Below are 14911 nucleotides of genomic sequence, written 5' to 3'. Positions count from 1 at the left end.
CTTGATGAAAAATTAAAGCGATGTGTTCTGGGCCGTCTCCAGGGCAGTCTCATTGGCTACCGGGTGGTCCAAAACAGCTGTGGAGCGCCAATCACAAAGGCTGTTGTGGGAACAGCTGGAGTGTTCAGGTTGGGTCAGAGGAACGGGGCTGCACATGTGGGGCTGCTTTACTGGAAATGAGACCGCAATGGTGCCAGTGGGACAGTGCCTGCAAAACAATACCCCAGAACTCTGTATGAGACGTAAACAGTTTCTAAACATTTGACGAACCCTGTACGTGGAGAAACTACAGAGTTGACTAGCATCCTGTCCAGGGGGATCCTTGTATAAGAAGCTACCTCACGCTACAGAAACAGGAGAAGTGGAATGTACAGTATGTATAGAATACATTTAAGTTGTAAAAGCAAATAATTGTTATTATATGCCTTACGCTTATCATATTTTGTAATTCAAGTTCAATTTTGATGACAATATCCCTGAGATGAATGTTGTATATAATGCCCTAACGGGCAATTCTGGCTCAGACAAGGCTCAACTAACTTACTATTATTTCTACTCTACTGTATGAGGAGAAACCAGTACACAGACCCGAAACTCAGTGATGTGAAGTTAGGCTGGGTAACAGTGGAGGCTGTTGAGGGGAAGATGGCTTATAATAATGGCTGAAACACATGTGTTTGATATAATTCCATTGACTCCTTTCCGGCCATTATTATGAGCCGTCCTCCACTCAGCAGCCTCCACTGTTACCCAGCCCAGGAGTGCAGGACTCTGGGTTGGAGTACAGTTGAAGTCGGAAGTCTTGTTAACAAACTATAGTTTTGGCAAGTCGATTAGGACATCTACTTTGTGCATGAGACAAGTAATTTTTCCAACAATTGTTTACAGACATATTATTTCACTTATAATTCACTGTATCACAATTCTAGTGGGTCAGAAGTTTACATACCCTGAGTTGAATGTGCCTTGAAACAGCTTGTGAAATTTCATGGCTTTAGAAGCTTCTGATAGGCTAATTGACATAATTTGAGTCAATTGGAGGTCTACCTGGGGATGTATTTCAAGGCCTACCTTCAAACGCAGTGCCTCTTTGCTTGACATCATGGGAAAATCAAAAGAAATCAGCCAAGACATCAGAAAGAAAACGGTAGACCTACACAAGCCTGGGTCGTCCTTGGGAGCAATTTCCAAATGCCTGAAGGTACCACGTTCATCTGTACAAACAATAGTACACAAGGATAAACACCATGGGACCACGCAACCGTCATACTGCTCAGAAAGGAGACGCGTTCTGTCTCCTAGAGATGAACGTACTTTGGTGTTAAAGTGCAAATCCATCCCAGAACAACAGCAAAGGACCTCATGAAGATGCTGGAGGAAGCAGGTACAAAAGTATCTATATCCACAGTAAAACAAGTCCCATATCGACATAACCTGAAAGGCCGCTCAGCAAGGAAGAAGCCACTGCTCCAAAACCACGTTTATCGCGCAGTCCTCTCGACGATGAGGTGGTAATTTGGTCGCCCTCCCTTTACTGAAGGCGATAGCCAAATCGGCATATTCAGAGGGAATGCGCACGGTGGAAACTTTCAGACAAAACCAACAGATAACTGAAAAGGGATCGGTAGTGGCTAATAGGACGGTGACGACGACCGCCGAGCACAGCCCGAACGGGCAGGAGAGCCAACCTCGGCGGAAGTCGTGACAATAATAAAGCCAGACTACGGTTTGCAACTGCACATGTGGACAAAGATCGTACTTTTTGGAGAAATGTCCTCTGGTCTGATGAAACAAAAATAGAACTGTTTGGCCATAATGGCCATCGTTAAGTTTGGAAGAATAAGGGGGGAGCTTGCAAGCCGAATAACAACATCCCAACTGGGAAGCACGGGGGTGGCAGCATCATGTTGTGAGGGTGCATTGCTGCAGGAGGGACTGGTGGAAGGAAAATTATGTGGATATATTGAAGCAACATCAGTCAGGAAGTTAAAGCTTGGTCGCAAATGGGTCTTCCAAATGGACAATGACCCCAAGCATACTTTCAAAGTTGTGGCAAAATGGCTTAAGTCAAGGGATTGGAATGGCCATCGCAAAGCCCTGACCTCAATCCTACAGAAAATTTGTGGGCAGAACTGAAAAAGCGAGGAGGCCTACAAACCTGACTCAGTTACACCAGCTCTGTCAGGAGGAATGGGCCAAAATTCACCCAACTTGCTGTGGAAAGCTTGTGGAAGGCTACCCGAAAGGTTTGACCCAAGTTACACAATTTAAAGGCAATGCTACCAAATACTAATTGAGTGTATGTAAACTTCTGATCCACAGGGAATGTTATGAAAGAAATAAAAGCTGAAATAAACCATTCTCTCTACTATTATTCTGACATGTCACATTATTAAAATGAAGAGACCTAAGTCAGTGAATTTTTACTAGGACTAAATGTCAGGAATTGTGAAAAACTGAGTTTAAATGTATTTGGCTAAGGTGAATGTAAACTTCTGACTGTATTTGCAACAACTTGCATATACAGACACACACACACACAATGTTCAGACACACGCACACACACACAAGTAAGCCTACTCCTTGGGGCTAAATTCACAGGGTGTTCTTCCACCTACAGTGCATTCGGAAAGTATTCAGACCCGTTTACTTTTCCCACATCTTCTTATGTTACAGCCTTATTCTAAAATGGAATTTTAAAAAAGTGTCTTATCAATCTACACACAATACCCCATAATGACCAAGCGAAAACAGGTTTATTGAAAAAACATTTTTTTTAAATACTTTATTTACATAAGTATACACACCCTTTGCTATGAGACCAGATATTGAGCCCAGGTGCATCCTGTTTCCATTGATCATCCTTGAGGTGTTTATACAACTTGGAGTCCACCTGTGGTAAATTCTACCACAGTTGACAGTGCATGTCAGATCAAAAACCAAGCCATGAGGTCGAAGGAATTGTCCGTACAGCTTCGAGACAGGAATGTCTCAAGGCACAGATCTGGGGAAGGGTACCAAAAATGTCATTGAAGGTCCCCAAGAACACAGTGGCCTCCATCATTCTTAAATGGAAGAAGTTTGAAACCACCAAGAGTCTTCCTAGAGCTGGTTGCCCGGCCAAACTGAGCGATTAGGGGAGAAGGACCTTGGTCAGGGAGGTGACCAAGAACCCGATGGTCACTCTGACAGAGTTCCTCTGTTGAGATGGGAGAACCTTCCCGAAGGACAACCATCTCAGGACCTCAAACTGGGGTGAAGGTTTACCTTCCAACAGGACAATGACCCGAAGCACATAGCCAAGACAATGCAGGAGTGGCTTCGGGACAAGTCTAGCATCTCTGGAGAGACATGAAAATAGCTGTACAGCGACACTCCCCATCCAACCTGACAGAGCTTGAGAGGATCTGCAGAGAATAATGGGAGAAACTCCCCAAATACAGGTGTGCCAAGCTTTTAGCGTCATACCAAAAAAGACTTGAGTCTGTAATCGCTGCCAAAAGGACTTCAACAAAGTAAAGGGTCTGAATACTAATGTAAACGTGATATTTCCGGGATTTTTTCTTATACATTTGCAAAAAAAAAAATGAAATGAGGCTGTAACATAACAAAATGTGGAAAAGGTCAAGGGGTCCGAATACATTCCGAATGCACTGTATCCCTAAATGGGATTCAGAGAGTATACGTGTGCGTATTTGTGTGTATGGCTACATGTGAGTTAGTGAGTGAGTGAGTGAGTGAGTGAGTGAGTGAGTGAGTGAGTGAGTGAGTGAGTGAGTGAGTGAGTGAGTGAGTGAGTGAGTGAGTGAGTGAGTGAGTGAGAGAGAGAGAGAGAGAGAGAGAGAGAGAGAGAGAGAGAGAGAGAGAGAGAGAGAGAGAGAGCAAGTGAGCGAGTGAGCGAGTGAGTGAGTGTGAGAGAGAGAGACAGAGAGAGAGAGAGAGTAAACATGCTGAGGGAGGCGAAGGGAAGGGAGAGGTTTTCCCGAGCTGCAGGAGTGGTGTGTAACTTTCACTGTGCGGAATGTGATTGTTTGAAGTGGTTTCCTGTGGAGTATTTTTGAAGGAAAGCGGCGTTGGTGGAGTTCAGCCTGGCACAGCCCAGCCTTCTGCCCCAAGAGCTGGAAATACGGTCACCCTTCACCCCCCACCTCACCTCAGCACCGTATTGCCACAGAGGTCACCACAATCCCCCACACGCATATGCAGGCACACATGCATGCACGCAGGCACATACATACGGTTATCATGTTATACACTTACTTTCACGCACATGCACACATATTGTAAACATACATACAGACATGTTTTGACAAACTCGTGTTTTGACACACAGGCAAAGAGAGCGAAGGAAACAAAAGCTGCTGTGACTGGGTGAGATAAGGAGGACTTGCTGACTAGAATACTGAGCAAGAGAAAATTAGTGAGGGACTGAGTGAGAGAGACAGAGAGAGGAGAGAGGGAGAGAGGGTGACATAAAGAGAGAAGTATAGAAAGGGAGAGGGACAGACAGAAAGAGAGAAAGAGGGGGGACAGAGAGAGAAGGAGAGCGATAAGGGAGAGAAGCAGAGAAAGAAAAAAGGGAGAGGAACAGACAGAAAGGGGGGAAAGAGAGGGACCGATAGAGCGAAGGGGAGGAAGGGGGCAGTTTACTCCAGGACCCTGATCTTCCCTGAGTGAAGGTGCTCAGACACACAGACGTCATGAGACATGGGCGAGGTCCTCACTAAACACAAATAATCACCATAATCACTCTCAAGCACATACACAGTAAAGACACACACACACACAAACACACACAAACCAGACCTGGGTTCAAACGCTAGTTTTTTCAAATACTAAAGCTGTGACTTGTCAAGTTCCCTGGGAAAATGGAACCATAAGAATTGCCACAAGTCTTAAATGTAACTAAATGTAATGGAAAATGAGGGCCAAAAACAGTATAGTAATGCTGCATACTCCAAGAAAGGTTCAAATCTCACCTTTCTGGTAAAAATAGTGATAAATTGTGTAGTCACTTTTGAGGACACAAGCTCAAGTACACAGTACAAATATGATAAAAATATAAAAGTATGTAATATTTTTAAAATGTATGAATAAGGCTCCAAATTACTTTACGACTAACAATAAGATTTGACCTTCCTAATAACTATAAAAAAACATATTTGTATATTTAGTGTTAGAAAAGGTCTCGATCAAAACGTCTGCCCCATCGCTGTGAACGTCTCACAGAGATCTAACTAGTTCCTGAACTCGTTAAGAACTCCCCTTTCGAATCATATTAATCTTGTCTGTCTATGACAAAAATATTTTTTGTTTAAAATCTATGAATTATTTTATATTATGGGCTATAAATCGAACTCTGACAGTGCTACAGCACTGAAACCACTCTCCCCTGCTGCGTTACGATGTTAGGATTCCAGGCATATGTGTTGTTAGTGGCTGTGACATAAGAATCAGCCAGGAGTTGATGGACAGTCAGAAGAGTGAATGAAATGGTAGGAGGGACAACCCAGCTTCAAGTGGTGTCAGATTTCACATTCTGCTTTGCACAGGCAAAAGAGACATATTCTGAGGGTGAGAGTCAGGACTATTGCTCAATACAAGCCGTTTCGATCTAGCCAGCTGTGGGCCGATGTTGTCCTTAGAAGCATTAAGTAAATAACGGCCCTCTCTGTGCTTACATCTCAGAGCTAACACACTCCCTGTCCCTCTCTCACCACTTCAGTGTTTGACCTTCACAGACACTCACACTGCACCCTCAAATGGTAGTGTGCGTCTCTGTGTGTGTGCATGAGGATCCATGTCCTTTGCCATTTCAAACCCCTCTATCAGCCCACTGCATCCTGGACTTGAGGGCAGAGTCCTGCTCACACACACATCAAATGCTGCTCACTAGCGACACAGAAATGTAAGTCAGGGTTCAGCAATCTCCCTTTCCTCTTTTCTTCAATTCGTGACCTTTCTCTCTTCTCTCTGAAAATGAGCCCAAGCCAGAGTCACAACAACTCCCTCCCACACACAGAGACACCGGCACATTCACACACATACTTTTTTATTGCCCCCAGCAACAGCCTGACACACACCCCCGGCACAGCGCAGCTGTCAAAAGGTGGTTTATGGGCAATAAGCTTATTCTCTCAGGTTAGAACAATCATAGGAGAGAAGTAGGGAGACGGAAGGAGAGAGAGAGAGAGAGAGAAAGAGAGAGAGAGAGGGAGAGAGATGGAGGGATAAATGAGAACATTTCCGCTTTACTTACCTTTAATAAAGTATTCAAGAGTTTGTCCTTACACTTCTTCTGTCTCCCTCCCTCCCTCCCTCTCTCTTTCTCTCTTTCTTTCTTTCTTTCTTCTTTGTCTCTCACTCTCTCCCTCTATGCAGAGTTAGTGAAGGACTATAAACACTGAGCACAAAGCAATTGAAGAGCGAGGGAGGGTGAAAGGAAGGCAGTGGGAGTGAAAGAGGGCGAGTTACAGAGTAAGAGAAAGCAGACAAACAGCATGAGCTGGGGGTTGAGAAGGAAAGAGAGAGAGAGAGAGAGGGGGGACAGACAGACAGACAGACAGACAGACAGACAGACAGACAGACAGACAGACAGACAGACAGACAGACAGACAGACAGACAGACAGACAGACAGACAGACAGACAGACAGACAGACAGACAGACAGACAGACAGAGGGAGAGAGAGAGAGAGGGAGAGAGGGTGAAGGAAGAGAGGACATAGAAAGTTAGAAATATAGAAAGATAGATAGAAAGAAGGGATAGGGAGCGAAACAGTGTGAGATTAGTAAAACTGATTTTTGATATACTTCTTAGAAAAGGAGCAGAGAAAAATGGATGGGTAATTTTACCCCATAGAGGGGAAAGGGGGGGGTCCATTTTCTTTGGCAAGCTTGCTTCTGTGTGCATTATTATAAAATAAGGACAGACAATTCCAAGAGAACGAAAGCCACATTCCTCAAAGTGAGAAAGACTGACAGGTAGAGAGAGGGGGGGGGGGAGAGGGAGAGAGAGAGGAAGAGAGAGAGAGCTTTCCTGTTCTTGCAATCATTTTACAACTTGTGGCACGTATTAAACCTAGATTTGGTATCTGTACTGACAATAACAACATGCCCATTCATGCATGGTGCTCTACACTCTTTAAAAAAAAGGTGTTAGCTAGAACCTAAAAGGGTTCTTCGGCTGTCCCCATAGGATAACTATTTGAATAACCCTTTTCGGTTCCATGTAGAGACCTTTTCTTAATGTTCCACATGAAACCAAAAAGGGTTATACATGGAACCAAAAAGGGTTCTCCTATGTGGACAGTCGAAGAACCATTTTGGAATCCTTTTTTTCTAAGTGTACCAAACCATTCATCTGTTCAGTGACCACTGTCATTATGCACTTCCATACCTCTACCCCTAGAGGGCGTCCTCCGCCCCCTTCCCTTCCCTGGTTACAGTCAGCCACCACAGAGAGGTTCCAAATGGAAAGCTATTCCCTATATAGGGCACTACTTTTAGCCAGAACCTGCATGACTGTTGTTGTTGCTCGCGCACAGAAAGGACATTCTCTTCTCTGCCGACAACAAAATGCTGCCCTAATGAAGTTAGCCACTTGAGCGCACATCACAAGAGCACACTGCGAGCGCCGTAAATGAACAAGCACAACAAACAAAACCGGGGAGGCTGCAGCTACTCTGTTATGTAAATCTTACATAAGCAACATTAGTCCAGTGTTGTTGAAACACTAAGCTTACCTTGCTTTAATTGATGTGCATCTGTAAAGGGCTGATGAATTGGGTACATATACACACACACGTATGCACGTATACACACACGCACATAGAGACACGCTCAAACAAACAAACCAAAAAATATCTTCCCTTTGCTTTCTCTGTCTCAGTCCAACAAACACACATTACAGATGTCATTCCTCTGTTTATTAGTGTGTGTACTCTGAAAAAATGACACGTTCTCTCTCTTAATCTCTCTCTCTCTCTCTCCTGTTTCTCTCCTCCCCTGACCCCTACTCGTCCCCTTCAGTGCGTCATCTATTAAAGAGAACAGCAGATTGAGAGAGTAAAAGAGAGGGAGGGGCAGACGGGGAGAAGGAGAGAGACAGTAGAGTCCTCCCCAGGGAGAGAGAATGACGTCACTGATCTAGGCATCAAGGCTACCCCTCTCTCTTCTCTCTCTATCTCTACCGAAAGGAAGGAGGGAAGACGACAGGGAGGAAGGAGAGAAGACTGGAGGAAAGAGAGAAAGAAAGACAGAGGGGGGGGGGACAAAAGAAGAATATTCCGGATAAGAAAAAGGACAATGTCCGTCTCTTCAGAAAATAACAGAGGCTTCGAGGATATGCCCGCTTTGTGGCTCCTTTAATAGGACATGTGTTACTTAAGTAGTTTTGGGGGGTATCTGCATTTTACTTTACTGTTTATATATATTTTTTTATTTACTCCATTAAATTCCGAAAGAAAATATAGACTTATTACCCCCATAGACTTTCCCTGACATCCAAAAGTATTCGTTACATTTCGTATGCCCGGGCACCACAGAATTATGGTCCAATAATATGAATCTATCAATTTAACGTGTTGTAATCCCTATTGCCTCTGACCTGGCGTACTCACGAAACACAAATACTGCGTTTGTAAATCATGTCTGAGTGTGCCCATGTCTGTCCATAAAAAATATTAAATTGATTAAATTGTCCCATGAGTTTATTTATTAAAAATGTATGTGAATCATTTTCTATTAAGGTATCTTTACTTTTACTCAATATGTATAGTACATATTGGATGACAACACACATAGGTGAAAAGGGGATTTTTCTTTTCTTTTTGTTTTTAGGTATTCTATTGCACAGGCAGGGTAGTGTAGGTAGACAGAGAAGTGAGGAGACATTTGTGAGACAAAGTTGTGGGGCGACGAGGATTCTATCCCATGCAGACCCTGGCAGATAAGTGCTAAAGGACGCTGATGTTATCCAGTAGACCAAACGCAGGGCACAAAAAATGACTTCTTAACCTCATTTCTATAGGGCCCTGAGTTTTCCCTAACCATGTGACCTTACAGGGGCGTAAGGTTATAACTGGGCACCAGAGTTTTTCATGGTCAGTTCATATGGTCATACCCACAACTACCTCCTCATGCCTAAGTCGCTCTGGATAAGAGCGTCTGCTAAATGACTCAAATGTAATGTATCCACCCCTCCTCTCCTTCTGTTTTGTCCATCTCAGGTGATACACTGCACAGTTGTGAAACAATGAGATCAGGAAAAACACAAAGAGTAGAGAGAGAGAGAGAGAGAGAGAGAGAGAGAGAGAGAGAGAGAGAGAGAGAGAGAGAGAGAGAGAGAGAGAGAGAGAGAGAGAGAGAGAGAGAGAGAGAGAGAGAGAGAGAGAGAGAGAGAGAGAGAGAGAGAGAGAGAGAGAGAGAGGTGGGTTGTGGGTGGGTGGGTGGAACAGATGGAGAGAGAGAGGGAGAAACATTGTCAAGCAACCAAGGAGTTAGAGAGAAAGATTTACCAGGAGAGATGTTATGGAGGAATAGAGGGAAGTAGAAGGAAGAGGAGGGAGGACTTAAAATATGTCCGAGAGCATTTAAATAGAAAGCAGTAGACGAAGGAAAAGAAATACAGACCGCATCCCATGTATTTAGGATACACAGGCTAAAATGGATGACAGTTAGTGACAAATGACAGTGGTGAGGGTTTTACATGATCTTAATAAATCAGCTTATTATCTCAAGTCTTGATGATGAGCCTGCATAAGGTTATTCATAAATTAGTCAAATCTCAAATTATGGCACACTTTTCTCTAGATACAGTATTGCACTATGTTTGGACAGCCCTTTGTAGGAAATAGGGTGCTATTTAGGACATAACCGTTGACCTCTCCAGCCCTGCCAATAGAGCCAGGACAGATGGAGAGTCTTGCTTCAGACAGGAAGGGGCTCACCCCACCGCCCTAAGGCAGGACACACACGCACACACAGGATACCCAGCCCTGATAAACCCCGGGTTCAGGTCACTCAAGGGCCTCCTTCTCCAGCCGTCACTCAGGCTTGGCCTTTCCCATCACTCCCTCAACTGGTCACAGCAAAGCAACTGCTAACACTTTACTTGAGACTGAGGCCACCCAGAGACGTATGGCAATGTATAAAAATGCATATGCATTTTCCTTAAAAAACATGGTTACAAAAATACAAAGATATAATGCTGATCTCATGACATGGATGGTCAGTCCTTGCATCTATATATCTGTCTATGCATTTCAGAGTGGTTACATTTCTCCAGCCCCCTCAGCTGTTTAACAAAACAAGTGGCGAAGTGAAGGCTTTGTTGCTTTTCGAAATCTGGATTGTCACTTTAATGCTTTTTGATGCATTACCTACACATTGTAAGTGTGTATATCATGTATAGTATAGCATCATCTCATAATGATCCTGATTTTAAGACATATTATTATCATCATATGCCTTATAATAAGTTATATATATGCTCATACATGCTTATAACAAGTGATAACGCATTATTCCTGTTCGCTTCAAGTAAAGTGTTACTGTTACCGAGCAACCACCTCAGGGCGGCATGTCTGTGCGTCATTGCTGCTTCCTTGAAATAATCCTGTTTGGCTCAATTGGTAGAGCGTGGTGCTTGCAATGCCAGACTTGCGGGTGTGATTCCCCCTGGGATCACTAATATGAAATTGTATGTCTGCACTGTAAATCACTTTGGGTATTTGTATTTATTATGGATCCCCATTAGCTGCTGCTTCCTGGGGTCCAGTGAAATTAAGCCAGTTAATCAAAAGAGAAGTTGACTAAATATGGAAATGGATCTCTGTATATAAAAGTATTGTAATGAAACAGGCAGGGAGCATGTCTCGAACCCTCGACCTTCGAGCCCGAGGTCCGGCGTGCTATCGACTGTGCTGCAAAAGCATGCTCGTGCGGCGGGGTCGATTTCCGCGCTTATAAACCCAGGGTCGTTACACTACTCCCTCCTTTCAAAGAGCACGTCCTTGCGCTAGCTTGCGGCTCTACGTCTTACAGGAACGCGCTCACCGGCCAAGCACACGCACTGTCGTGGATGCAAGGTCCGATCACTTCTGACACCAATGTAATAAAACAGCAGGGAGCAGGTCTCGAACCCTCGACCTTTGAGCCCGAGGTCCGGCGCGCTATCAAAAAAGCATGCTCGTGCGGCAGAGTCGATTTCTGCGCTTATAAACCCAGGGTCGTTACACTATGTTACTCACGCCTGTGCGAGTAAGTGTTTCATGACATACACACATGTGCATGTCTCTGCATGCTACTATCCGGAACAGACCTGAGGTGCTTTGATGTCCTACATGCTAAAGTGTGATGAGATCAGCCCTTTGAGGCAGTGTAAATACCATTGGTCTTCTTAACACAGGTACTGGGAACAGTAGAGGCCTTGTAACAGTTTGTTGAGTTAGTGCACAGTGTGTCTAGCGTGTGACAGCCTGCTTGACTGTGGCCCAGTGCACAGATTGCGTTATTAATGATGTCCATTAGAGAGATAATGAAGATATTCAGAAATGCCCCTGGGGACTACAGGCTACTAATTGATTCACGGCATATTGGGCAGTGGTTGGGGACTGCTCTTCCAGCTCCGTAGGCCTACATTACAGACAGGTCTATACAGAGCCATAAGCCTGAAGCAGAGCCCATGCAGTAGGCCTACTTCACCTGCTCTCAGTTTGATGGTTGACAGACAAACACACATGAATAAACACACACAGAAATAAACACACACACACACAAGACCTATCCAGCCCAAATTGTAACCAGATAGACTTATCTGTTGGATCACAACAGACATTTCACATCTCACTTTGGTATCATAATACTGTTCCAATACCGAACAGATGGTCATTGTTGTGCATTTTTACATCCCATAATATTTAGGTGACAACGACACAATGCAACAGAACCATAGCAACAACAGGTACAGCCTGTCGGACTGGAATCTCAACATAACAAAACAAAAATGCCTGTCCCGTGTGACCAGTCAATAGCTGTGTGTTGGTTATCATAGTATAATACATGGCTTTACTCCAGTTCCATATCATGTCCTTATGCCTACTTCAGCCAACATAGGCAACAGTGTGTGGGCAAGGCACACCGAGTCAACAAAATACAAGACCTGAAGGAAGCCTTTTAGTGAGATTAAAGGGCTATATATTATATTCAAAACCGAGGACAAATGAAAAAGCAAAATAGAGAAGTTTAAAATAAACAAGTTAGGCCTAAATTTGATATGTGCTAGTGTAACCGACTGGCGTTCAAACTGAGTGTCTCCTAAGCTCCACAGCTGTGTGAGCCAAAACTAAAGCCCAATGCACACGAGTGAGATCGAGAGAGCACAGGAGTGAGATAGAGAGAACACAGTACAACTCAACCATAGGCTGTGTGGCCCTTAAAGAGATGACAATTAATAAAACCTCAGCCTCTCTATGAATATTTACTGGGGCTAAGCAACTTCTCTCTAACAACTTCAAATAAATACAATCAAATTATTACATGTAATAGCATGTAGGCCTATGCTGGAAAAACGTGTTTCTGGATTTATGCATGAGTGTCTGAGGCTGCACTTTCTCTTATGAAAGTATTTTGCTAAATTATGAAAAGATACCGACGTTTGTATGGAGAGAGCAAGTGCACCAATTTCATCACGGCAGTGAGCGCCGAACACAGTATTTTAAGGATGTATATGAGGAGGACCAAAGCTTACCCGGGAATCTGCTCGAGCATTATTGTCCGCATAGCCTACAACATGTGCAGAATATAAACAAGTAATATTCGAATCATGACTGCGAAATGATTTAGCAGTAAGAAACACAACAAAATAAATATGGTGATTGATTGCAATGGGGTTCGATCACATACGAGTCCACGGAGCTCTGTCTCCTGATAAATTATGAGAAGAGTAGCATCACGTTTGAGAAGATGATCAAATCATTACAAGACTTACGTTGTTCCGCAAATCTTGCAGAGCTACGCTCATCGTGCAACAGACAGCAAAATCGACCGTTGGGCGAGTGCAAGAGACACTCTACCTCTGCTGCTGACAATTCCAGTTGCTGGATCGCGAAGCCATCTCTCTCGCTCTACCAAATCCTGTGGAACAACAAACAACAAAAGGATATGTACTAAACCCACACATGTCAATCTATCCGTATTGATCTAGGACTGCAATTGACCGCAATGGACTGTGCGCGCCAGAGTATAACATTACCTAATCCCAAAACGAGTGTCTCTCGAATGCAAGCAGAATAGACCTACAGCAGAATGTTTCCATGTTGGGAAAAAAAAGTATTTTCACGCGTGTAGTCGGCCAACCCTGGGATGAACAAGAAGGAAGATTGCAATTACACTGCTGACTACACTCCGCCCTCCCTCTACCCCTCTACCCCTCTCTCTCTCTCTCTCTCTCTCTCTCTCTCTCTCTCTCTCTCTCTCTCTCTCTCTCTCTCTCTCTCTCTCTCTCACTCAATTCAATTGACTTTATTGACATGGCAAGTTCATTATTACTTACATTGTCAAAGTATACATATCGAAAAATACAAACATATATTTATATATAAAATATATATTTATATGTATATAAATAGTGGGACCAACAGCAATAATAATAGTATTAATGGACGTGGTATTACCATTAACAACAACTACAACAACAATATTAATGAGAACATCAATACATTTAAGCCAGTGTCAACATGACTGAGAAGACACATGACGTGGTATGAAAGACAAAATAAAATGGGAAATATTATCGACATTACTTTGCACTTTTCACTGGCTGTCCCTTAGGTTGTGGCAGAAGGACACATATTTGGCTGCCAAAACTGCACATTTTGGCTTTTCACCAAATAAATATTAGATGTTTTCTTCATCTTTTATAGTTTCAAATTCTTTGTATTGAATTATACTTTTGGTAAAGAAATATTCTCTTAAGTCTGAGTATTTGTCACAGTGTAATAGGAAATGCAGCGCTGTCTCTACCTCTACCCTGGAGTAGAGTGAGTTGGGAATTGGTGTTGGAGTTGGTGTTCTTCCGCTTCTCCTTTTTTCCTCCAAACATAACGATGGTCATTATGGCCAAACAGTTCTATTTTTGTTTCATCAGACCAGAGGACATTTCTCCAAAAAGTACGATCTTTGTCCACATGTGCAGTTGCAAACCGTAGTCTGGCTTTATTATTGTCACGACTTCCGCCGAGGTTGGCTCTCCTGCCCGTTCGGGCTGTGCTCGGCGGTCGTCGTCACCGTCCTATTAGCCACTACCGATCCCTTTTCGGTTATCTGTTGGTTTTGTCTGAAAGTTTCCACCGTGCGCATTCCCTCTGAATATGCCGATTTGGCTATCGCCTTCAGTAAAGGGAGGGAGACCAAATTACCACCTCATCGTCGAGAGGACTGCGCGATAAACCTTCTGGAAAACGCTGCACTTCCTAGGAGTCACGTTTATCCATTGTCCCAGGAGGAGACAGTTGCGATGGAAACATATGTTTCCGAATCGCTGGGACAGGGATACATTCAGCCCTCCATATCACCCGTTTCCTCAAGCTTCTTTTTTTGTGAAGAAGAAGGGTGGAGGTCTGCGTCCGTGTATTGATTATAGAGGTCTAATAAATTCAATTACAGTGGGGTTTAGTTACCCACTACCTCTCATCGCTACGGCAATGGAATCGTTTCACGGGGCGCAATTCTTCACAAAACTGGACCTGAGGAGCACGTATAATCTGGTACGTATCCGGGGAGGGGATGAGTGGAAAACCGCATTTAGTACTACTTCTGGTCATTATGAGTACCGCGTCATGCCATACGGTTTGAAGAATGCTCCAGCCATTTTCCAATCCTTCGTAGATGAGATTCTCCGAGGCCTGCTCG

At 43.7% G+C, this 14911-nt stretch overlaps 1 protein-coding gene across 2 annotated transcripts in view; it reads right to left on the bottom strand.

Annotated features, from left to right (window-relative positions):
• LOC123993184 (endothelin-converting enzyme 2-like) overlaps window positions 1-13406 on the bottom strand; it is an 87045-nt gene extending 73639 nt beyond the window's left edge. Inside the window, exons 1-2 of one of the 2 annotated variants that reach the window (XM_046295056.1) lie at window positions 13254-13406; window positions 12990-13135 (exon numbers count right to left, since the gene is read on the bottom strand). In XM_046295056.1, coding sequence (XP_046151012.1) covers window positions 12990-13022 — 33 coding nt within the window. In that variant the 5' untranslated portion in view covers window positions 13023-13135; window positions 13254-13406. Of the gene's footprint in view, window positions 1-6259; window positions 6321-12989; window positions 13136-13253 lie in introns of those variants that run through there. The other variant, XM_046295057.1, reaches the window with a different exon arrangement.
• Between the last annotated feature and the right edge of the window lie 1505 nt (window positions 13407-14911).

This window comes from Oncorhynchus gorbuscha, linkage group LG13, assembly GCF_021184085.1.
Source record: "Oncorhynchus gorbuscha isolate QuinsamMale2020 ecotype Even-year linkage group LG13, OgorEven_v1.0, whole genome shotgun sequence".
NCBI lineage: Eukaryota > Metazoa > Chordata > Actinopteri > Salmoniformes > Salmonidae > Oncorhynchus > Oncorhynchus gorbuscha.
Note: the sequence above shows the minus strand (reverse complement) of the source record. Positions and strands in the feature narration are given on the sequence as shown.